Here is a 25,112-nt window from a genome sequence, read left to right as displayed (position 1 = left end):
AGAAAATTGTGTTTTCAGATGGAATAGGTATTTCCAAAAACATGATGAAAATTTTCTGAACGTGAACGTAGCATTGTCAAAAGTGTCAATGTCAGCTGAATGTCTTCAATGTCAAATGGTCAGCTGGGTAGTTGTGGGCATGGGATAGATTTATATTTAATCTCATTATTTATCTTAATTAAGGACATTTCATAACATGAATCGCTACCGGAAATTATTTAAAGTTTCATCTTTTCGAAGATGTTATTCCAGTGATGGAGGAAAGGATCGAAACAATGTCGAAAACATTCGTAACATCGGCATCTTAGCCCACATAGATGCAGGTTAGTAAATAAGTCAATGTTATTATATAAAACCTCAATTTTTAAAAGAACCAAGAATTACAGCTAATTATATAATCCAGAACTAATTAAATCCTGCCTTTGTAATATTATCCTCCTTCATTAATTCAACAGATCTCATTTAAAACTTATATTTAATTAATATATTCACATATTTTACCTGTAGGTAAAACGACGACTACGGAGAGGATGCTCTTCTACTCCGGCACCATCAGGTCGATGGGGGAGGTGCATCATGGCAACACGGTCACTGATTACATGGAACAGGAGAGGCAGCGGGGAATCACTATCACATGTTTGTATTTTATTTATTTTCTATGTTGACTAGTTAAACTAGTTTATTTATTTTATCCTAAAGGAAAAGGGTAGGTCAATAGCCTATGTAATCTATCCTATTTATAGTTACTTCTTTTTGTATGTTTTTATTTTAAATAGGCAAATTGTCTTTCTGAATTTTTTGAATATTTATTCTGTATTACTATATCTTCATGTATACAGGAACAATCAAATGATTGCAAGCTGTGGAGACACAATGGAGAGGCTTTGCCCAGCAGTAAGACAGTTTGAGCTAAGAAAAAAAAAACTATTTTGTAATAAATTCAATATATGTACTGCAATATTTTTCTCTAAGATCTTGAACTGCTCTTAATCTTAAAACTCCTCTATATAGCTGCGGCTGTATCATTCCCGTGGCAAGACAGTCAAATCAACCTCATAGACACGCCGGGGCACATTGACTTCACTATGGAGGTGGAACAGAGCCTCGCTGTGCTGGACGGAGCTGTTATTGTACTTGATGCTTCCGCTGGTGAGTCATACACCATTTGTCACACTCTGGACTAGATATAAATAATAATAACTAGCTAATCCAGCAAACTTTGTATCGTTTAACCCTTCCCTAGACCTCTACAAACATTTTAAAACCAAAATAGGCCAAATTAGTCCAGCCATTCTCAAGTTAGTGAGACTAAGCTGAGCTAGTAAGTCTATCAACCAGTGTTACCAGTGAGGAAGTTAGTATGCAGTCGCTCCTTGTAGAATTCTAGTACTCAACTGCATCTGGTTAGACTAGAAGCCAACGTCAACAAATCCTTAGTCTGTGATTGAAACACGTTGAACCACATTATTTCTAACTTCCCATCCAGGAGTGGAAGCCCAAACCCTCACAGTGTGGCGCCAAGCAGCCGGTTACCGCGTGCCCCGCATCTTGTACCTGAACAAGATGGACCGCGGCGACGCGAGCGCGGCCGCCTGCGCGAGCTCTGTGGCCGACAAGCTGCACGCGCAGCCGCTGCTGCTGCACACCGATGTTAGGCATGATGGACGGCTTATTGGTGAGTGGAAACTGGAGCTGGAAGAATGTGTGGGTACTGGTCTTTTTGTATGCATTTACGTAGGTAAATGAAGGAGTATACACATAGGGAGAGTAGATAGGGGAGTACATATGGGAGGAGATAAGGAAGTACATAATCGAGTTTATGGTGGTAGTTCATAAGGGAGGACAGTGCAACTAGTTTGACGTTTTGAAAGAAACTGATTTTGGAGTACATAGGAGGAGTACGCAAGAAATAAGTGAGACATCACAAGAAAATTATGGTTGTAAGTAAACATACCCACTACGGTAGATCTACCACTGGTACTGCGGACCCGCCTGACCAACATCCAAGAGCGGCTAGAAGTATATAAATACAATTTTCGACTGTAAAACCAGCCTGACAAACCATGTTTACTTTCAGGCTTAATAGACCTTATAACGCTAGAAGAAGTGATCTGGACACAAGGGCGCGGTCACAACATACTCCGGCGCAAGCTCACAGAGGCGGCTGATGGCCACAAGTGGGAGGCAGCCGTGGCTGAACACAAGGAGCTGGTGGACACGCTGTCCGGCCTGGACGATATACTGGCTGACAGCATCATACAGCAGGTATGGGGTATATAACCTCAGACTACCTCACTGATCCAGCTGACTCCCAGTAGTTTTCCTTGACCCAGTCATGTAAACGCATTCTGGCTTACCCGGGCCCAACATCTGCCAGATTTGACGTGGGAGAGATATCGCCTCACTAGCCCTTTATTTCATCGTACTTCGACCTCTGCTCACTAAAAGCTAAAAGGTAAAGCTAATAGGTTTTATGTTGAGGTTTTTCCAAAGTAGGTATTTACATAAAACCACTTTTCTAATATTACAGCGGCCCTAGCACCTACAAAGTCATCAAAATGTCAGTTTCTTTCCCTAATCTATGCAACCTTTTCTCAGGAAACCTTAGACATGAGCACCAAAGACCTTCAAGACGCCATCCGAAGATGTACCCTCGCCATGAAAGGCTTCCCTATCCTCTGCGGCAGTTCCTACAAGAACATTGGAGTCCAGACCCTGATGGACGGCATCATAGCCTACCTGCCCAGCCCTTCTGAGGGTCACAGGCTGTACCGGAGCTTCGGAACTGATTTGGCAGCAAGGGCTTTTAAAGTCCAGCATGATGATCAGAGAGGAGTGTTGACCTTTCTAAGGCTTTATAGTGGAGAGATCAGTAAGGGACAGAAGATATATAATTTGGCGAGAGATAAGAGTGAGCAGGTGAGTTCAAACTCAAACTCAAACTCAATTTTTTTTTATTTCAAATAGGCCTATGAAAGCTCTTTCGAAACGTCAAAGTTAGGTGCACGGTTCCAAAGAGTTGGTCTCATGGAGAAGAACCGGCAAGAAACTCCATGGACACTCTTTTTAAAAGAAAATAAAAATAATTACAAACATACAGTTTTCTATCTAGTCCTGAGAATGTTATACAATCCAAATTGAGCTAAAAATGTATTAATAAATTATACAAAATAATTTTAGTGCAATCGTTACTGGAAAAATAATTTATACAATTCAAAGAAAAAATATATTGGGTAACCAAGTTATTATATAATGCAATTTGGGGTCTTGCTGGCTTGGGCTTGGCTGGTCTGGGCGGAGGCACTCCCGTGTCCCGGTCGCCGGGGAAGCCACATGTGCAGAGAAAAAGAAAAAACAATATTAATTTAACGCCAGGCATTACTGTCATTAATGAATGTATTTTCTTCTGAATTTGGATTACCGGTTTGATTTATAGGAAAATACAAATTTAGTGAGGGAAGGGGGGAATGTAGAAAAGAAGTTGTAATAGCGTGGGTATCTTCCTCATATTTTCACAACTATGTTCAGGTTAGCCTCTAGTCTAACCGGAGGCAGCTGAGTACCAGTGTTTTACATAGAGCGACTGCCTACTTGACCGCCTTAATCTAGATACCCGGGTAACCCGATCCCCATAGTAAGACTAGTTGTCAGACTTTCGGGCAGGTCTCAAGCGTGGGTATTGAAAGTGGAATTAATATTTGAGGGGTACTTCTTCTATACTAATATTATAAAGAGGAAAACTTTGTTTGTTTGGTTGTAATGGATAAACTCAAAAACTACTGGACCGATTTCAAATATTCTTTCACCATTAGAAAGCTATATTATCTGCGAGTAACATAGGCTATATTTTATCCCGGTGCGGGCAGTAGCTCCCACGGGACGCGGGTGAAACCGCGGGAAAACGGCTAGTTGGTAGATAATGGGGTATAGTTGGGGGGGTTATTATTTATATTTCATGTTGCTAACAATAATATTAACTTATCAGACTGGAGCATTATACGTGGCGTTAGCGGACGAGTACCGGCCGGTGGAGACGGTGACAGCTGGCAACATCGCCGTCGTCAGCTCGCTCAAGGTAACTGTCATGTTGGGTTCAAGCTAACACCCGTATTAGGGGAGTTTGATGAAAGTTGTTGGTCTTTTTCTCAAGACCCGGAGAACTTAGGGATAATGACAGACACTATACTGTTCTTTTAATTGTTCTTTGAGCTCTCTAATATCGCGGTGACAATTCTTTTCAGGCACCGATATATAAACTTCATTTAACACCATAAACATTGAAATCATGTATTTATTTAATCGTTTATGTACACAGTTATACACATAGAACATCATTGCCAAGATATTTTGTGTTCAAATAAATCCTGGACAGCTGAATATCTGACCAGAGCCAGCTGATAACCAGTCGTACCATTGCCGTACAATAACATATCCTAGTCCACCAGGCTACCATGACCGGTGACCTGATAACGTCTACCCAAGCAGCCGCCTCCCGCGCCAAGAGCCAACTGGCAGAGATGATGCAAGACCCTGAGAAGGTTGAGGAGCTGGTCCTGCCGGGAGCTCGGCAGAGGCTGCAAGCGATGGAGACGCAGCCACAGAGTGAGGAGCTCGCTGATATGCTGTTGGGGATTGGTAAGAGACTATAAGTTGCTCGAAATATTTTTAATTTGCGTAAAAGCGTGACTGACTACCAAATATGCAACCACAATACCAAATTGACCTTGTCAGGATTCCTCCTATATTATTATTTTTCTTTATTCATCACTCACTAAAGATAGAAAACACACAACAAGTTTATGTACAACAGCAGATCTTCTTCATATTGTCAAGTTTCTCTTCCTCACCAGGTACAACAGTCCCAGAACCAGTGTTCCTCTGCTCCATCGAACCTCCCAGCGTCTCCCAGCAGACAGCCCTGGAAGTGGCTCTAGCAGAGCTGCAGAGAGAAGACCCGAGCCTCAGGGTCACCACCGACGCCGACAGCGGACAGACAGTGCTCGCCGGTGCGTATGCTCTCCATCATCAGCTAGCAGCTGGCACTGCAGACAGCAATTTAGTCTGTTCTAATAAAAAACTACACATGCAAGAAAATACCAGTTATAATCATCAGGTTTAAGACATCAGGATTTTGGAATTGTCTTCTAAGCCTATGTTTATTAATTCCTTTCGTCATCATTAGATTCTGATGTTCAAAGTAAACGCCCTATGCAGTACAAATTTATATTTGCAGAAATCCAATGTTGCACTTTCTAACCCGTTTCTTCAGAAACTTTAACCTCTTCATCTCAAAGTATACGCTGAATTCTAACCACCTTCTCACCTTCCAGGAATGGGCGAACTTCACCTAGAAATTATAAAAGAACGGATAATCCGAGAGTACAAAATCGACGTGGAGCTCGGCCCCCTCCAGATCGCGTACCGGGAGACGCTCGGGGGCTCCGCCAAGCAGACCCTGGCGGTGGACCGCAAGATAGCCGGGGCACGGCAGGTGTGCAAGGTCGTCATGTCTGCGCAAATGGTTAAAGGGATCGCGCAGGATAAGATTTTGAAGTAAGTGGTACTGTTTTATATGCTTGGTTTTTTATTAGAACAAAACATTTTGATGTTGAGTTAAATATTTGAATATTCTGAATCTTTCGTGCACTTGATAGCTGTAAAGGAGATCATTCAAGTGTCGAACATTTTGTACCCAAAAATGAAAGTGCCGGCCAGAAGAAAAAAATAGTAGATTCTTATAGAGAATAATGCCCTGAAGATTTTTTACTATTACAAGAATTGTCTACAATTAACCCCCAGGCTGCTATTTGACTTTGAAAATACCAAAAAATCCCACAATGTTTGGTGCATTAGGGTGCGTCCACATCTGGCGAATGCGCCGCGAATGCGCAGCACGCGAGCCGATCGCGAGCTGTCCGCGAGCTGCGCGCGTGCATTTTTGTTCGTGCGCCGCTTCTGCTTGGCCCGCGCGCAGCTCGCGCGCGACCTAAGCGCCGCACGCGAGCGGCGCGCAGGCGGCGCGCGACGTCTGCCATCTTCGATAGTACTGAGCCAATATACGGAACTGTAAGGGCGAGAACTGATTGCGCGCAGATCGCGCGCCGCTCGCGCGCTCTATACGAGCCTTGCGTGAGTTGCTCTAAAGAGGCGCACCGAACTATTGCAGTGACTGCACGCGCGCAGCTCGCGGACAGCTCGCGATCGGCTCGCGTGCTGCGCATTCGCGGCGCATTCGCCAGATGTGGACGCACCCTTACATTACGGCCATTAACTGGAGAAGCCAGCCGCTGCCTTCAAACGACTCCTGCCCGGGGAAGTCTGACTCTTACTGACTAAAACCCATCATGGGGGAACCAGGGCCGCGATAATCCTTTCGAAGAATCCCGCAGCCTCGATAGGCCTTGTCCCCGCAAAAATACCGTAGGATTCTTGTCGAGGATGCCTTGAAGATTTTTTACAATTATAAGGAGCGTCTTCGGTTAACCCTCAGACTGCTATTTGAGTTTAAAGTGTGAGAACCGTGAATAAAAAATCTATACTTGAATGTTACGGCAAATAACGTCAACAGTATTTTTTAACTAATCATCATCATAGCAGGTATATACCTGCTACACCGAGGGTAGAGGTTCGATTAGTTAAAAAAATACTGTAAATTGAGGGTAAACCGAAGACGTTCCTTATAACAGAAAATATCTTCAGGGCATCCTCGACAAGAATCCTACGATATTTTTGCGGGGACAAGGCCTATTGGGGCTGCGGGATTCTTCGAAAGGATTATCGCGGCCCTGGTTTCCCCATGATGGGTTTTAGTCAGTAAGAGTCAGACTTCCCCATAACGAGAGGGGGGTCATTTGATGACTTCTCAGGTCGGGCAGGAGTCGTTTGAAGGCAGCGGCTGGCTTCTCCAGTTAATGGCCGTAATGTAATGCACCAAACATTGTGGGATTTTTTGGTATTTTCAAAGTCAAATAGCAGCCTGGGGGTTAATTGTAGATAATTCTTGTAATAGTAAAAAATCTTCAGGGCATTATTCTCTACAAGAATCCACTATTTTTTTCTTCTGGCCGGCACTTTCAGTTTTGGGTACGAAATGAATGTTGTCCTTTTCAAGGGAATTTATCATAGCATTTTTTATTTCTAAGGACTGTCCACTGTGCAAACACACAAACAAACGGTCATACCATACTCAAAGTGGGTTATTCGTCATCTCGACACACTTAACTCACCACGAATGTGTCCACTTGGTGAAACTCAAAATTTGAACATTTATCATGTCGTCAACTCGACACGTCAAGATTTTGATTCGTGTCTAGTTAGTTTAACTTAAATTATACACTTTTATGTTTTCACCAAATCGACACATTTTAGCAGTTTACCTGATTTCAAACAAAGAGTACAGTCGACTACATTCATTTTCTGTGTCACAAAAAGTACTAGGGAATCCACTATGTCCTTGACCAGAGAAAACAATTGAATGGTTTGACCATTCATTCACCCAAAGACCCGACCCCTAAATTCAACACATCTTCCAGACTAGACAAAAGCGGCGAGAGTGCAGCCAACCTGTCTCACTTGCACCCTCGTCACCTGCAGGCCATCAGGCAGGGCGTCAGTACTGCACTCATGCATGGCGCTAAACTCGGCTGTCCGGTATGTATTACATATCAGTGTTTGTTGTTAATTACATACATTAAAAACTGTTTCTAATATAAAAGAAAAATAATGAATTAAACTGAAGTTGAAATGTCGTTTTTGAGGCCGTATTCACCGACAAAATAATTTGGCTTGTTGGATTTATTGTACTATTTGACAGTAATGGAAGCCCTCACTTGTTATTCATTGAGTGTCAAATGTCCGACAGCAATTTCTATAATTTGTAGAACTGATAGCAGTTCATAAATACATATACTTCCAGCCATTGTAATTACAATGAATGATTTTCTTCATTAGGTGGTGGACGTACGAGTGACGCTGCACTGGTTCGAGTACGGTCGCGGCACGTCTGACTCCGTCATCACAGCAACTGTTGCGCAATGTTTAAGAAAAGTAAACTTTTACAAATTACATAATAATAAAGTTGTTCGAGGCCGATTGTCGGCCAAAGTGCCAATACTCTCTTAGGACCCACGTCCACGTCAGAAAATCGGTGACCGATTTTTCTTAAAACCATCAGACACGTCCTACAAAAAATAGGTACCTAGCCGGAAAAGGACGTGCAGCCTAATTAAGGAGATCAGCCAGCTGCATAGGATATATTATAGTGCATAAGTAATTTGCATTAAAAATACAAATAAAATGTTATTTAAGTTAATTTGGGCAACTCAACTGGGAAAACGGAAACCATGTAAAATACAACTACTTTGACCATGTGTTTTTGTTTGTACGAAGTTTATCTAAATGCTCTTATACCTAGATAACAAGTTAACTTTTTCTCAATGGCTACACTCCATCCCCAGGTGTTCGAGGAGTCAGACCCCATACTCCTGGAACCACTCATGCAGTTAGAAGTGGTGTGCCCCGAGAGTCACTCGTCGCGCGTGATGGCGGACCTGGCGAGACGTCGCACACAGATACAGCATATACATGTCAGACATCAGAATAAGGTAGACTGTGAGGTTCTGACTTACCTATAAACACGTTAGAAAATTTCTTTGAAGTCGGTTCAGTGATGGTTGCTGTAAAATCGTAAAAAATATGATAGTTGCAAAGTTGCTTAGGAATGTATTACCTATAGAGTTTTATATTTGTACTCCTCGAGAACTCCACTTTTGCTTCTTTTAATTTAAATATTTACCTTATGTAATCACAATCAGGTTACGAAACTCGGCAAGAGAATATTGCCTTCACAGAGACTGCAGTTATAATCAAAATATCTTCTATGGATCAATTCATTAAGTTTTTGCAAAGGCCTAAATGAAAAAAAGTCATTTCAAGTTTGACTTTCAGCCGAATAATGTTACTTACCATTAAATACCTACCTGATACAAGTAAATTATCTTCAACCATCTATGTTGTCACCAGGTAATAGAATGCCTGGCCCCCCTCTCGGAGCTGCTGGGCTACTCCTCCACCCTGCGCTCCCTGAGCTCAGGACTCGCCACCTTCTCCATGGAGTTCCACTCTTACAGCCAGATGACACCACTCGACGAGGAGAAGGCCATCAGAAGTATTACTGGCTTCTAACTGGACTCAGGAAAATTTTAGAAAGGAATTTTTGGATTGAAAAAATGTAATGATTGAGCAGAAGTTTTATTTGTGTATAAGTTTGTAAATTGGTTATAAATGACCACAAAATGTTTCTGGAAGTATATTAGGAACAAAGCTGGAACTCCAGTTTTTATCTATAAAAACCGTTTCCAAAGTGGTTCATTCATTTAAGGGCTGGTGCCATACAGAGAGTCACGTAGCAGTCAAACTTACAACACCACACTTTTGCATCGGGGTCTAAAAAATACGATAAATACTACAAAAATGGGGCACTATCATTAAGGTCTAAAATTCTGAGTCCTGTGTCCTGTATCGAAACAATAGTAGATGTATGGTCTAACCATTTAATAATGCAGTTGACAGATATACTTTCTCCCTTGAAAATTGACAACTGTCAACTGCACAAAAGATTTGGTACATCTGCATTTTACGTCTCTATATACCCATACTTACGCACACTACTAGACCAATGACGCAGTTTACTGCATTAGTAAAATTGTAAATAAAACTAATTATAAATGTTTGTAGGTATTTATTAAGTTACGTTTCACAATTTGACTATGTTTTAAGTTGTGTATGTACAGTGATTATTGTATTGTTATGGTTATAATCAAGTACCGCGTCTGCTATTGACTATTAATATAATAATAAATATTTACTGTACAGTTTTGTTGTGTTTTTCTTAAAACTTTGGTGCCTGGAACAAAATAATTCGTCTTTCAGTAATTACATTTCGATCTTCTATACATCTGCTAGCCAGTTTTATCAACAATAAAATTCGGAATCCTCAGCGACCAATGTCGGCACGCAAAATTAAGAATTTAAAAAATATAGTATAAAAATTAAAATCAATAAAGTTGAAATTCAAATGATGAATGTTCCAAAAAGTTCTGTAGTCGTAAGGTAGGTTTTGTACTTTAAATAGTTTTTTATTTGAATCTTATGTTCATTAAGTTTCATTTTCTCTATCGCCAAAAAAACCTTGCCCTGATGCCCTTTGATTCCATTTATAAAAGTTAGGGCAAATTAATTAACAGTCAAGGATCCGTGGAGAATTTTGGTGAATATTGACAAAAAGCTTGCAGTGGCCTATTGCACCAAAAAAGAAATCGACCAATCTCACCCGGAACAAGTTCTCGAGCTCATCCATCCAGGTCTCGTGTCGGAATGATATCCGCACGTCGGGCACGTTGGTGTGCGTGATGTCGTTCCCGTCCGGGCCCTCGCGCAGGTACTCCGGGCCCAGCCAGTGCTGCTTCAGCTGGAGCAATAGAAAAAAATAAAACAGACTTCACTATATACCTACCTAAAATCAGCTCTTAAGTTTTACAAATACCATGTTGAAAACCGCCTCAAAATCACAATCATACAGTGTCAAACTGAGAACCTCCTTTTTTAAGCCGGTAAAAACATCAAAAAGTTATTATTCAAATTGTGAAAAAATCTAGTCGATTTGCACCAAAAGTTCGTTTTGGTTCAGTACCAGGCACCGGTCAATCGATTGAGTTGATAAAACACTAGCTGTTCCCCGCAGTTTCAACCGCGTCTTTAGGAAATTACCGGACAAGAATCTTGCTTTTCCTCAGGGTCTACAAAACCCAGTTTAAAGGCACACTCACCTCATGCGGAAAGCCAGACATGATGACGGAGTTCCTGGCCAGCTCGCACATGTCACACGCGCTGAGCTTCCACGCCTGCGCCGCGATGCTGTACTCTTCCATCAGCGCCTCCTGAAGGACCAGAAGATTATAATCCAAATGCTCTATGTGACTTTTGAAGTCACTCTGGTCAACGTTGGTCATTCACTGAGTTATTGAAAGCGAAATGATCTACAGGATAGGGGTGTATTCAGTCTGTAGATTTTGACCAGTACCTTCCTATATTTTGGATAAACTGGAAGTTTTGAAACTTCTATAATCAAAAAATCGAATTTATAGTCGACGACAGCGAGATAATAAACAGATGGCCCTCAAAAAACACAAAATTCGTTATTTTTTAAGCGCGTATCAAAAACCGAAACAATGAAGAATCGAAATCTCCATTTCTTTACTGGTCCCTAACGGCAGATCCCACATCAAAATCTCGACAAACCTTAGTGTAATGGAACTGCAGTGGGTCGTCGGTACTGAGCGTGACCCTGAGTCCTCGCGCGAAGTACTCCGGCAGCGGGTTGCGATGGTACCTCAGGAACAACGAGTTGTTGCTCAGAGGAGACATCGCTATGAACACCTGCGCTAAGTAGTACATGTACTGAAGGACTGGTACCTGGAAACATATGCAAAAAATGGATTGAAAATCTTCTTCATCATCTTTGTTGTCATACTTTTGACAGAGCGGTCGTGGCTGTCATCATCGACAAGTTTTCTGACGCTCCCAAATATTTTTTTATGTTTACTATTCTCAAAGGACAATGGGCGATTCCGGTCCAAATGTCCACCACAAACGAGACCTATATGGCTAGATAGCCCGTTAAATATAGAACATTTTTTGTTATGAAAGTAAAAAAAAATATAATGCCAGAAAAAAGTTATAGCAAAATCAAATAAAACATTTTATAGATTTTTTCAATTTCATTTTTTCAATTACTTTTCGTGATGTTCGATTTTCGAACTTTTTGTAACTTCTGACAAAATAGAATTGTTAATTATCAGAGAGAAGACACCACCAGTTACATCGAACTTTCTTAGATCCAGGAACCGGTGAGTATATTCAAGCACTTCTGGCGCCTCAATTGGTTAGTGATTCGTACATCAATCGGGCAAAAAAAATGGGCTGTTTATATGCAAATGTGTCTTACTCATCTTAGTTTAAGATAAAGTGCGGAAATGGAAGTGGAATAAAATAAAAAATAATAATGATAACATACAAAAACTACCGAAAATTAAGAATACATTTTTGGCTATAACTTTTTTTTGGCATTGTTTTTTTTTACTTTCTTAGTAAAAGTTACTCTAAATCAAGTGGACTATTTAATTATATAGGTCTCGTTCGTGATGGACATTTGGACGAAACTTCATACATTATTGCCCAATCTCCTTTAAGAAGATTATCCTTAGCTTGCAACAGAACTCCAAAAAATTCGCGACTTTCGTTGTGGGCTTGAGGTTGAGAAATGTACCTAAGGACCAATCACTAACCACCCAACGAGCACAATCATTTACAGTGCACTGTGGCTAAGAAATTGCCCTTTTTACAACACTGCTCAATTTTGGAACTGATCGTACATGGGAGTAGGGCTTACCTACCTAAGTCCTGAAGACTGTAGATCGTGGAAGACCTACCTTCCTTAACATGAGGCCGTGAGATATATTTTCAGAGAGCAGGAACGCCGCGGACAAATGGACCGGGGGTCCCGCTTCTCCGCAATGGGGTCGGAGGACAAACGTGTTTAGTCCTTGTTCCCTGTGAATATAATCATCAGTTAAAACAAAAAAAACTAGGATATAATGGATGCAGTCGAAAAACGTAAATTACATTTTCAATATGCTTGAAAACTCGAAGCTGTAGCAAAAGACCATGACAAATCATGACATGACGTGTGCCGCATTTAAAAAGCAATTTCGATGGCGAAGTCTAACAACAGGCCGAGTTTTGACGAAGAAGTTGAAGGAACTAAGAATAGGACTTTGAATGGTGGAATACAGTTTTTTCAACCGCCGCAGGCTATGTTGTGGTGAGAAATGTGGAATATGCTTTAAGAAAGGTATTGAGGATGAATGTGGATAGCTGACGTTTGAAAGACGCTATGTCTGTACAGAGTTATAAATATACTTACTTCCTCAACTGGTTAAGCACGCTCATGTTGGCGTACATGTAGTACAGATAATATGCGTAGGGCGGGTTCTCTTCGTCGTCCCACATCTCAGGAGTCTTCATGTTCTCCACTATATTTGAGATCTCGGGCTTCGACTCGTCGTCTACGCTGTCGAAGCCGATCACGTGCTAGAAAATGGTGACCTGATAAATCTATGGGTGCGTCCACATCTGGCGAATGCGCCGCGAATGCGCAGCACGCGAGCCGATCGCGAGTTGTCCGCGAGCTGCGCGCGTGCAGTCACTGCAATAGTTCGGTGCGCCTCTTTAGCGCAACTCACGCAAGGCTCGTATAGAGCGCGCGAGCGGCGCGCGATCTGCGCGCAATCAGTTCTCGCCCTTACAGTTCCGTATATTGGCTCAGTACTATCGAAGATGGCAGACGTCGCGCGCCGCCTGCGCGCCGCTCGCGTGCGGCGCTTAGGTCGCGCGCGAGCTGCGCGCGGGCCAAGCAGAAGCGGCGCACGAACAAAAATGAACGCGCGCAGCTCGCGGACAGCTCGCGATCGGCTCGCGTGCTGCGCATTCGCGGCGCATTCGCCAGATGTGGACGCACCCTATGAGACACAGACCACTTCTGAATTTTGGACTTAGTAACAATGCAGGTGTTTTGCAGTAGGCAGTTGTAAGTATGTAAGAGATATGAGATGAGAGTCATCCCAAGTCTTAGATTGTACAATTAAATAGGCAAAAGAGACATTTCATATCATGTCTTCTCTCACACTTACTCGCAATATCTGAAAATAATAATAATTATAGAAGAGTTAAATAAGCGTACTGCATTTCTTTTACAAAAAAACACTTATAATACCTACGAGTCGTTGCTTGTAATATATTAGGCAGCTAGTGTACCGTGAGAAACTTGTGCAGGTCGGGGTTGGAGCTGGGGTTCACGGAGACGCGAAACAGCGGCTCGAACAGATTCGTCAGGAACTCCTGGAAGTTCTTTATGAGCTTCTTGTAATGGTATATATCACTGAAGAACAAAAGAATGTATTTAATTATATTCTAGTTGTATAATGTTCAAATTACCCTATTCCAATAGTACTCAGAATTTAAAACTTTCACGAGGTGGAGAAGAGAAATGAAGACTTACTAAAGCCTCGGCACTTGCACGAGCCACCTGACATGCGGGGAGTGGACATCATTCTTCAGCGCCCACGAGGCGAGCTTGTTCCACTCGCTCGCTCGCTTGCAGTAGATGGAGATGCGAGGCTCCGCGAACGTGTACCTGCTCTCCTGAAGTTCTTGCATTACCTCCTGCCAATCATATTTATTTATTTATTTAATACTTTATGTGCCTACACACAGAACACAAACAAGAAAAAAAATAGGAAAAAATGTACAAAGGCACAGCTTATTTCATTTCATATCAAATCTCTTCCAACAGGCCCGTTATGGAAGAGTAAGGGTCAATTCCCACTGAAAGAGCAGCGGCCGGCAGCGGCCGGCAGCGGCCGTAATTGCAAGGGATTGAGCGCGAGCGCGGCGGGCCGCGCGGCGCCGCACCGCGCTCGCGCTCAGTCACTTGCATTTACGGCCGCTGCCGGCCGCTGCCGGCCGCTGCTCTTTCAGTGGGAATTGACCCTTAGATTTTATAAAAGATACAGATAGACTGTGTGTGTAATGTGTCTATAATTTAATATAAAATAGAAGCTATTTATACATATATAGACCCTCTTTGATATCTTTGTCCAAGTGCCAGGTTAAGTTTAAAATACGAGACGAAAGTGGAAGGTATCATCAAAATTCTGATTTGAGGAATTTCCTCAGAATTACATTTCTGACTTCACAATATTTCAAAGTTCTGATAAAATGCAAAATACTCACCTTAATGATCATTGCGAAGTATTTCCCGTTCATATAATTGTCAGTCTTGAGGAACACCTCTCTGAGAGAACTCTCCCCCACCGGGTTGTACTTCGAGTTAAACTTGTCGAAACGGAGGAATGTATTGCGATCCTGTTATTACAAAACAGCAGTGAGCAAAAACTTAATATTTCAGTCAAAAACACTGGAATAAGAAATTTAGAAATAACGCCGTTTTGTGGAAAATAACAAGAAAGACTCGTATACATTTTAAATGCCGTTTATTATTTTCCGAGAGTTGATCAACTACCTAGAAAATTAATCAACTTACGAGTCTTGTTATTTTCCGGTGACAGACATGTAAGGAGTGGATATACATGCATATGTAAAGGACACAACTTTTGTTTTTTTTTGTGTCGACTGTCATCAACTTTTGCTTCAACAACTGAACTTAAAATAATACCCATTACGATGCTAAAATACATTTAAGTACTACAATTCATACCGCATGCACATCCAAAATGTCCACGTTCAGATCGTAGGCATCCAGCTGCATCTCTTCGAAGACAGTTCTGAGAGTCATGGGTATGCCCTCACGAATGTTCACCACGACGTCTGCCTGAGACCTCAGGATGCGCTTGATGAAGCGGAGCAGATGCTTCTGGTTCATGCACGACGCCGCGTGAATGTGGGTGTCTACTTTCCTGCCGACAATTGGTTTGGACACTCAAACTCAAAAACGTTCATTCAAAGTAGGCTGAAAATCAGCACTTTTCGAACGTCGAAAACAAAAACAAAAGACAGCCCCCAAAATATTACCACACTTCACCACTTACTTTGTGTTTTTGCTGGGAAAAAGAAGTGGCGCAACAAAATCCCCAGCAACACATGTCTATTAGGTTGGAAGAACCAGATCTATATAGAACAAGTCAAATAGATATAATGTTCAAGTACAATCATACAGCAGCCGTTATAAATCCCTTACTTGACATTGTAGAAGTCTCGATGAGGCACAGCCTTCTGCAACGCCAGCTCGTGCAGCTCATTGAGCAGCACGTGCATGTTGAACTTGGACGACAGGTACGACAGACGACGGTAGCAGAACGACTTACTGTTAACAGAAGTTTCAATAAAATCATCGGTATAAGGTACCTCTATACAGAAAGCTGAGGGGATTGTTCGAAAGAGTTACCGCGGCCTTGGTACATAAAAGGCCTACGACGGAACACGATAGATTTTTAGTCAGTAAAAGTCTAACACTCCCTCATCGCTCCTAACCCACAGCGGGAGGGGTCATTTCATGATTTTTGTCATCGTTAAAAAAATATCGTATACCTATTGAAAAAAGGTGGCCGTCTGTTCTGAAACAGTTACAGAGGACTGCATCTGCTGGCTTTATGTAACTGTTAGCAGAATATACTTGCGCCGAATATACTAGTGATGGTAGATCGGCGCCGACAGTGCCCACAAGGGTAAATCCGCTACTGAACCAACCAAGCAATGGACTTCAAGGTGAGATTATAAATCAACGAAAAAGGGCTTTAACAGTGGCTATAAATCTAGACATTTTTACAGCAACTCACAGTGGTCCATCGCAGATCATGAGCTGCATCTGGGCCAGGTCTTCAGCGTACTGCTTGAAGGGTATAGCTGCGAAGGGTAACGGCCTCATAGCATCCAGGTCTTCCTGGTTGCGGTAGAGCGCCATCACGCCATCCTCCCATTGGTAGATGTAATGCTGGTCGGGAGGGTTGGGACAGGCCCAGGGATCCAGCTCCATCAATTCTAATGGTGAACACATATTTCAATATCACGAATAGGTTGAAGAAATCACATGTGTTGTTATCTGGGACTCAATATGATTATTGATGATATTGTCTGTGGAAATCAAAGGGGGAGGCCTATGTTTAGCAGTGGACGTCCTATGGCTGAGATGACGACAATGATGATGATATTAAAATAAAGTACAATAATAACAATATTATGTTGAAGATATCACTACAGTTTAAATATCACCAGTTATATAACTTTGGATTAAAATTGCAACGCATGCAACAAAAGGATTTCCCTCCCATCGAGGCAAAGAGGCCTACTGATATGAGTAAAGTATGTAACGTAAATCATAACGTCCCAAAAGAAGTTGCTTTACAATAATAAAGGTTTTGAAACGAACTGGCTATAGTCGGCAGTTCCTCGTAGCTCTCGGTGACTCCCCGCAACGCATCCGTGGACTTCGCCGGCAAGCCGGTAGCCATCACTACAACGTGAAAAACAAACATTAAGTAACAACAAATATTTTGGAACACAATGTGTGTTATTCTTACGCTGTGATTCTGAAATGATCAGAACTCAACGCCATCTGTTATCGAATAGCGGTACTAAACTACGAACATTGTTGACTTGTATGTGTTTTGTATGGCAGTTTTATATATTATTATAGTAAAAAGTAATGAAAACAAAATAAAGATTTTGTCTAAAAAAAGGTGAATGACTTCTGTCTGTCTGTATGTCGGCAGACTTGATTCCTGAATTACATAAGTTGTCAATGTTGCTTGAAGAGTGATACGAAACTTACTTCTGTTTTCTGAGCGTTGTGGAGTCATTTCAGAGAGCTTGGTGTTCGGCCTCACCAGCTCATCCGAGGAGCATGTAGTCAGCTGCATGTATCGGTCAGCAATTACACCTGAAAATATCACAAAGCTACCTTGATACCTAGTCTTTATTTCTAGGATGTAATAACATATTCGGTAGTTTGAGGTTTATTTGAAACACGACTGATGTGATGATAGTGGCGAAGAAAATCCAGATGCAGAAACGTTGATATAATTACTCTGGAGGGATGAAATCTCCTTATCCGAGTTATTATCAAGTGTGCTGAATATTCTCGTGCTAAAAGAGACGAGCAGAGAGAGGATTTTTGGAGGCTTATCAGGGCCCCAATTCTCCTAAGTTAATAATGTCAAAATCGAATAGAAATCGAATCGCAATATGATCGTAATAGCAGTTTTAACCATATCGGGCATTCTGCTACTAATAAAAGACCAATCGTATTCGATTGACATTTGATTGGTGTGCGATTGGTCTGCTATTTTGATGATTTTGGTCTATACGGTAGTTTGCTGTACAATCATTTTGCAATCGTAAATCATTTGCAGACAAAATGATTCATTATTGAATGACAGAAAAGGATAAAAACGTTTATTTCAAAGAAAAAATAGCGGAATGCCACTCGACAATCGTAATCGAGTCGGGATTGGGTCTCAGTCGAATCGAGTCGAACGTCAATCGAAGGGCGCGTAAGTAAAATTAGGAGAATCGGGCCCCAGGTATAAAACTAGACCAATGTTCGCTAACGCCTACTTTCTTAATAGGAAGAATGGAAGCGGAAGACATATTTCGCTGACGCTGAAGAAGAAATTCGCTAACGTTAATATGATATAACTCACTATCCTTGTTAATAGCGTCTATTTCGCTGTAGTCTGCGTCATCTAACTTGATGTTGGAGAACCTTTCACGATCCTTCTGGCTATTGAGGTACGTGTGTAGCATCGGGGAGAAGTTCTGATTGGAGTTGATCATGTAGCGCTGTCGGAAGCCCAGGGCTTGCAGCAGCAGCTGGGCCGAACGGATCAGGTCCTCTAGAGGCACCTGTTTTCAACAAAATTAGTCATGTTCAAATCTGATAGTTTTATTTAGAGATCGGCATTACGGTTTTGGTCTTAGGTAGTTCAGGTTTTAATAACGATAAATATGGCGATGGATGATACCTATTCTTATCATTTATCGTCATCTTGCCAGATTAAAATCATCTACTGCTTAGCTGTCTTCTTTAAATAATGCTACGGAATAATCTATTAGTTACGCCTGATCTTAAATATTTATTCAAAAAGTTATTTCAGAGTAAGAACTATGGACATTGTCTTGTATATGTCGGATCTGGGGCCTCATCATTGCCTCATAGTTGTTCCTTGGTAAATAATAATTCCTGATATCTCTAGTGTACTTACTACTTACGGTGTGAAAGCATACGAACCCCGGTGACGTGTATCCCGCTGACGGAGACGCGTTGGAAGCGCACCTCGTCGCCGGTGGTGGTGCTGTCTCCGGGCGCCCGCACGCGCGTGCGGTTGCAGTCCCGCGCGGCCACGCGACTCATCTCCTTCAGGTTGCGCACAGAGGGCCCGCCCGCTGGGTCCCTATATCATATGTTACTCAATATTTTAATGCGCTAGTTTGCGCCAGTGGATCTAGCACGAATGACTTAAAACATTTAAAAAAATGACGTTTCCTACTCACTTAAATATATATCAAGAATGAAGCGTTGCTTCCTCGATTTGTCTCGTCCATATTTTTTATATCATCCTTTACTCTAATTGTTTTCAGCACTTTTATAAATGTATATGGGTACACCAAAGTATAGAAGTATTCATTCCTATCTGATAGTACTTAACTGAAATGGCCTAAACTGTATTTTTTAACCAGAGTCCTCTATAAGACAAAAATGGAGCTGAGTACGTGGACGAGCATGTTCGCATTGGCTCCAGAATACCAGAGCTCTAGGCCTGGGTAGGCTTTCTTTGACTGGACGGACTTTGTTTGCCTACATCAACAAATGAGTCAGTATTATATTAATTTAACGTGTTACTTATGATGTTTTCTTGGAATCAATTTTGGTGGAATCTCGCCACAATATGATAAGGATAAATAAATAATATTCGTTTTAGGTTACCCTGGTACGCGAGACTTGGTCCATTTCTTGTATTCCTTGTGGGGCCCCGTGACCACGGTCATCTTGGACATCTTAGATGTCGTGGCCTGGGTGTTAGACCGTGCATTGTGTGCCCGCCTCATCGTGCTAGTTTTGTTACTATACCATTAAATTTTATCCCATTTTCGCGGCACTTGTCAGAGGGTGCACGCTGCGGGTGACAAGAGTTTGAAATAAAATGCGTTTTGGACATGACAGGACTTTTTTAATGTCGTCTATTGATGATAAGCAAATAGGTTTAATTAGTTGTCGATACCTACACTCTTTGGGATTTATTTTCTAAAAGAATTCATACCCTCTTATTAAATAAACAGATAGGTACTTAAGGAATATAATAAGGATCCTAAATCTCTCTTCGATACACATCTAGGTAGTAAAATCAGAATGTAGATAAAAACTATACTGCGGTCAAATAAGGAATTAAAGAGCTTGCATAAATAAAACTTCAAGAATTGTCACGATAATATTTTATTTAAGTAGTAAATAATTCATAATAATATATCAAACTTATGTTCTAAACCTATTAGCCACGTCCGCACAGGCAGGCTTGCTCATTCCCTATAGCTTAGCGAGTCACCTCGTGCCTCTTTACAAATACCTACCAACACGTTTGTTTGCGTGTCTGTGTCCTTAATAGTTTCAATTTTGAGGATTTCTTCTATGATTTAAACACATTTTAATGACACTCTGATGAAGACCTGTGCGGACGTGGCTTTACTGATTACTGTAACTGCTTATACACTAAAAAATCCTATAAAATGCAAGAGCTATACTTAAAAAAGTTTTAAACACTCGTGTAGGCTAACTCGGCACACTGTGCATTCAATAAAACACAGCTCATTTAATATACGCAATAAAATATAATACTTTAACCTTATATGGTCAACAAAATTTTGGGGACACGATTTCTTATTTGTAAACCTTTTTAATTTAGACAAAAATAAGTAGGTATCTTATCTACAAAAGATTTATTAACATATGTAGGTGCACCTGTGTAAAGCACTGGTACTCAGCTACATCCGGTTAGACTGGAAGCCGACCCCAACCAACACAGTTGGGAAAAAGGCTCGGAAGAAGATGTAGGTGCACCTGTTTCAAGCCTATAATGTATAGGTAAGGCATATTTGATCACATTTTTAAAACAATATCAAAGTAGAGTCCATGTTTGAACCTCCTTCTTTACCTTTTAATATATCTAATACGTTATTTTTCAATTCCGATAAGTTACACAAGTGATGGTCTCTTCAGGCTGACGATGGGGGCCTTCAGGTTGGGGATAGCGGGAGACACTCCCCCGTTGGTGCCGCTGAACGTCATGGGGGCCTCGGGCAGCGTGAAGCGGCACTGTGGACGTTAGTGCAATGAGGTGAGGAGATGAATATCATATGGGTTTAAGATAAAATACAACATTGATGAATGAATGGCTGTAGTAGGTAGGAATATGGATTCTAAACTAGATGCTTACAAATTGTTATTTAGGAATTTCATTTCATTCCATTATGTTTAAGATACATTAAAATCTTGAAAAGTTAATTAAGGTGGTAGGAGTCCCAAAATGTACACGAAGTAATGGATAATTTGGACCGATATGACTAGACTAAATAGGTTATATATAGAACTGCAATACTTACCATCCCCAATTGAGAAGAGTTTAGTTTGAGATTGAATTGTGTTATAAGATAACGTATACGGCAGCACACAATTATTTACAAATTAATTACAAATGAAAAACTCTGTTCACTCCTTTCTTTGGGAATACAAGTTTAGTGGTGTGTTATTGGTATCCTGGTATTTTTGGGGGATACTTTCAAATTTGAGATTGAACTATCCAAGTAATAGAACAAAATTACCAAACAGTTTCGTCCCAAAGAAACTTTGCTACTGAAGCAAATGCTATTAACACAGATGATGATAGTGACACACACACAACACCCTGTACCTTAGAAGAAGAGTGGTGAGCCACACCGCTTTAGCTACAGACAAATATTTATACACTTTAGAACCTCATAATACTTCCGAGAAGAGGAGATCAGAACGGAAGAGGTGGTGTACCAAAGATAAACTGATGTAAAACTAGTAGTCAAGGTTTTCAGCTAATGGAAGAAGGGTTTCAGCAATAAAAATGAGGGTTTTAGTGTCTGATACACCACCATTGTTATATCGGTCCAGTCGTCCCATATTTTTCCATCCATGGTTGCGAACTAGTAGCCTTGAGGCAAACATTGTTCCCTGCCCGTAATATGACTCAAAACTGGATTATCTTGGCACATTTAAGCCCCCATAATAATATACCAAAGCCCTTAGATAATAGAAAATTGCCCCATTTTGCATGTATAGTTTATGTGTAGCAAGAAAGCAAGTGTATCATTGTATTAACAGTGTGTGTATGATTCTGCTCAATAAACCTTTTGTAGTATTGTGTGGACTCTTATTTTGGCTAGCACTTCTGCAGTTATAGTAATTAAATGAAAAGTGTATTATATAGTCATGGTATATGGTTCCAATTATTTTGGCGATATTCCACCAAAATAGTTTGCAGACATTTAATTGCTAACTTAAATATATGATATATATGGTCGCCTCGAATCCACTGATAGCATGTGTTGGCGCACGAAAGATGCAAAGTTGCGGACGATGTAGGAATGTTCGTATGTGCTTTACGGTGCTGCACACCGGTGGAATCTCTCCTTTTCACTTTAATACAACTTATAAAATTGTTAGGGTACATAATTAGAAAACAGTTCCGGTATGAGAGTTTTTATTTTCAACAATGATAACATGTTATATTATATTATGGTTTATAAATATTGGTACAAACTTAATTCACAAGTCGTGTTAAAAGTTAAGTACTACATAGCTTAGGAAATTCCATGCAAATGTTATGTGGATCATGATTTCTTGGAATAATATTATTTACAAGACAAAATGGAGGGTAGAAAAATAAAATTCTGTCAAAAATATATTGCTGTCTCTTGTTGTGAAGAGTTTGTAAAGAAACCCGTTTGATTCCATTAAAAACTGCGATTCTGTAAAGATTTAGATGCATTTCAATAAAAAGACCCATTTTCAAATAGGTGTAAAGATAATAAATTAGAGAGGACATTTCACAATCCCATACCATTTGAACAGAAGCACAAAATGCGTTATCAATCACTGAAATTATAATCCGATAAACAAATGCAATAGAATTCTCAGGTCAAGACCTTTAGGAAGATATTGGATATAATTTCAATGATGATATATAAACAGATGTATTAACAAAATGATATAATCACAAATAACACAAAAACGAACACAGCATTAGTACGATACAACCAGTAAAGCTTGTCCCACAGCTCACTAAGCTAAGCTAAGATATACAAAATTTAATACATATTTTGTCCTTAAGAATAATAGAGAAAACTATACTAAAGAAAAGTTCAGAAGTTGAAGTTTTTGAGGTCGTTGAAGTTCTTTGATAAATAGGAGTAATTAATAAAGTAGAAACAGTAGTATTATAATTGTAAGTAGAATTACTGATTCGAATATTTGATTTAAGGAAGTTGATTTTGATAAATATGTTAGTAAAAATACGATTGGCGTGAGCTGTGGTTTGTATGATAAGGTATAAAAATTGTACAATTGATTAAGCTTCACAATAAATTCTACTTAGTTATACAAGATTTTAAATGTACTATCAACTGTGAATGTGGAAGTTTATGAAGGCTCTGATATCCTAACGGCTAAGAATAAATGATTTAAAGAAATATTCATAAGAGTCATAATTTGATAAATGCCAACTTCATTCAAAAAATTTCATGGCAGTATTCTTGTCGATTAAGGTTAGTGATAAAATTCTTAATAAATCGTTGCACAATTTGCTTGTTGCAATTCAGATCTTTCGTAGGAGTCTTGGAAAATTGGGTTACTTTTGTAAGATAGGGTACCTACTTATGGCGAAATTGTTCTCATACACATAAGTTTGCTAAAGCGAGTGCCACACATGGGTAAAATCTCTTCTACTTATATAATCATTAAAAAGTCAGCCACATTCACAGTCCACAATACCTATTCTAATTCAATAAATTCAAGAGCAGCAAAACATTCATTTTAACAATGAAATGGCACTTTCAATCTTTCATTTTCGCCTAATTATCACAAGGGGTAATCTATAGGATCTATCCTTATTACAATAAACTTACTTTTTTTATTTTGAGGCACTATAGCCCTGGTTTTACGTAATTTTTATATATAAAAAACAATTATTGATTATTATTAATATACAGTCTAACTTGCTTTTAGTAAATGTTAAAAATTAGTAAAGTTTTATAATATTAATGTTTGTTGTCATTTGCAGCATCCACTGTCTCATTTGTGGATGTTTATCTCCGAGCTGACATACCGTCCTGAAATTATATGTTGTTTTTTAAACATTATGACGATTTTTTTAACCAGACTACATTTTTACAACTGGCATCAAATTAGGATTTTTATTGCTTGCAATGGAGCCGAGCTCAGCATAGTTGGGAAAGACAAGGGCAGATGACGATGGACCTTACTTTTATTTAAAAAATGCATTCTGGTTCTAAAAGAATTGAAGGAATGTACGAGAGGTTAATTGAATTCTTATTTAGAAACATATAGTTTTAGATACAAACATAAACGAAAGCACAAGATCAACATTTAAAATGAGTTTGAATACATTGAATAAACACGCATGTTGTGCATGCGTGTTTATTCAGTTCATGCAATATACAGACATTCAATATTTTTGTAACGAGGATCTAATGTTTAGGTTAAATAATTTTTCCTATATAACTTACTTGGCTTGACAATCCAAACTGAGTTTAACAATCTACTTGAATTTTATCTACCTACTATCAAGTCATCTACCTAAATAAGAAATTGTGTTACTTTATATTACTATGTACTATTGTGTACCTATTATGTAGTGTGAAAATATGTTCCTGTATTGTAAAATAGTACGCGTAAGTAAGTAATGCATAAATGTGGCATCATGTGCAGTTTTTACATGTATAAAGAAATTATCTACAGCTGACGAAACGTCTGCGCTATGTCTGCCAATAAGCATTATAAGCAAGTATAAAACAAATAACTAATGATACCATAATAAGATATGACCACGTCATTAATAGGGTCTTATAGGTAATTTTTAATTGCCTACAGTTTTCATACTGATACATAACAAAACTACAAAAAGAAGCCCAAAAGTGTGCTGTTTTGTATACATACGTGTGTGTGTAAAGCCCAACACTGTGCAATATTATAAGTACACACATCAAAAGTGTCTAGGGATCAAGCATTTTTATGCGGATTTCTTGAGATTGAGATGTGGCTTTGTAATAAATTTATGATTTTATAAATTTATATGGATCCTTTTTGGTGCATTTCATAATTTGAATCAGGAACTGTGAATCAAATTCGAGTAAAAGATGAAAATCAGCTGTCAATATTTTCCCTATAAACACATACAACGCATTGAAGACATTATTAGTGCTACTGTTTCCCTACTACT

The 25,112-nt window shown here is 39.9% G+C and overlaps 3 protein-coding genes across 11 annotated transcripts in view; 1 reads left to right on the top strand and 2 right to left on the bottom strand.

Annotated features, from left to right (window-relative positions):
* The first annotated feature begins 113 nt into the window (after positions 1-113).
* LOC124640033 (ribosome-releasing factor 2, mitochondrial) lies at positions 114-9,875 on the top strand. The gene is made up of 14 exons (XM_047177617.1): positions 114-323; positions 508-636; positions 1,012-1,149; positions 1,487-1,675; positions 2,078-2,265; positions 2,599-2,919; positions 3,986-4,075; positions 4,446-4,635; positions 4,851-5,006; positions 5,331-5,553; positions 7,533-7,650; positions 7,951-8,046; positions 8,457-8,603; positions 9,022-9,875. The coding sequence occupies exons 1-14, from the start codon at positions 197-199 to the stop codon at positions 9,181-9,183; spliced, it is 2,274 nt and encodes a 757-aa protein (XP_047033573.1). The 5' UTR covers positions 114-196; the 3' UTR covers positions 9,184-9,875.
* LOC124640288 (AMP deaminase 2-like) lies at positions 9,725-19,680 on the bottom strand. Its single transcript, XM_047178001.1, has 17 exons — positions 19,559-19,680; positions 18,863-19,025; positions 18,276-18,477; positions 17,405-17,512; positions 17,003-17,086; positions 16,413-16,614; positions 15,815-15,940; positions 15,335-15,533; positions 14,851-14,982; positions 14,117-14,280; positions 13,873-13,996; positions 12,983-13,149; positions 12,489-12,609; positions 11,299-11,472; positions 10,827-10,937; positions 10,331-10,468; positions 9,725-9,904 (listed from the first exon to the last, which is right to left on the bottom strand). Exons 1-17 carry the CDS (start codon positions 19,678-19,680, stop codon positions 9,890-9,892), a joined length of 2,352 nt encoding a protein of 783 aa, XP_047033957.1. The 3' UTR covers positions 9,725-9,889.
* A 369-nt stretch (positions 19,681-20,049) lies between these two features.
* The window catches only part of LOC124640217 (AMP deaminase 2-like), a 56,681-nt gene continuing 51,618 nt past the window's right edge, over positions 20,050-25,112 (bottom strand). For 5 of the 9 annotated variants that reach the window (XM_047177888.1, XM_047177892.1, XM_047177891.1 and 2 more), the window contains one exon: positions 20,050-20,941. In XM_047177888.1, the coding sequence (XP_047033844.1) occupies positions 20,822-20,941 (120 nt within the window). In that variant the 3' untranslated portion in view covers positions 20,050-20,821. Of the gene's footprint in view, positions 20,942-21,536; positions 21,571-22,338; positions 24,870-25,112 lie in introns of those variants that run through there. The other 4 variants (XM_047177893.1, XM_047177897.1, XM_047177894.1 and 1 more) reach the window with 4 other exon arrangements.

Source organism: Helicoverpa zea, chromosome 20 (assembly GCF_022581195.2).
Source record: "Helicoverpa zea isolate HzStark_Cry1AcR chromosome 20, ilHelZeax1.1, whole genome shotgun sequence".
NCBI classification, from domain to species: Eukaryota; Metazoa; Arthropoda; class Insecta; order Lepidoptera; family Noctuidae; genus Helicoverpa; species Helicoverpa zea.
The sequence above is the reverse complement of the archived record's forward strand: the minus strand, read 5'-3'. Positions and strand labels throughout refer to the sequence as shown.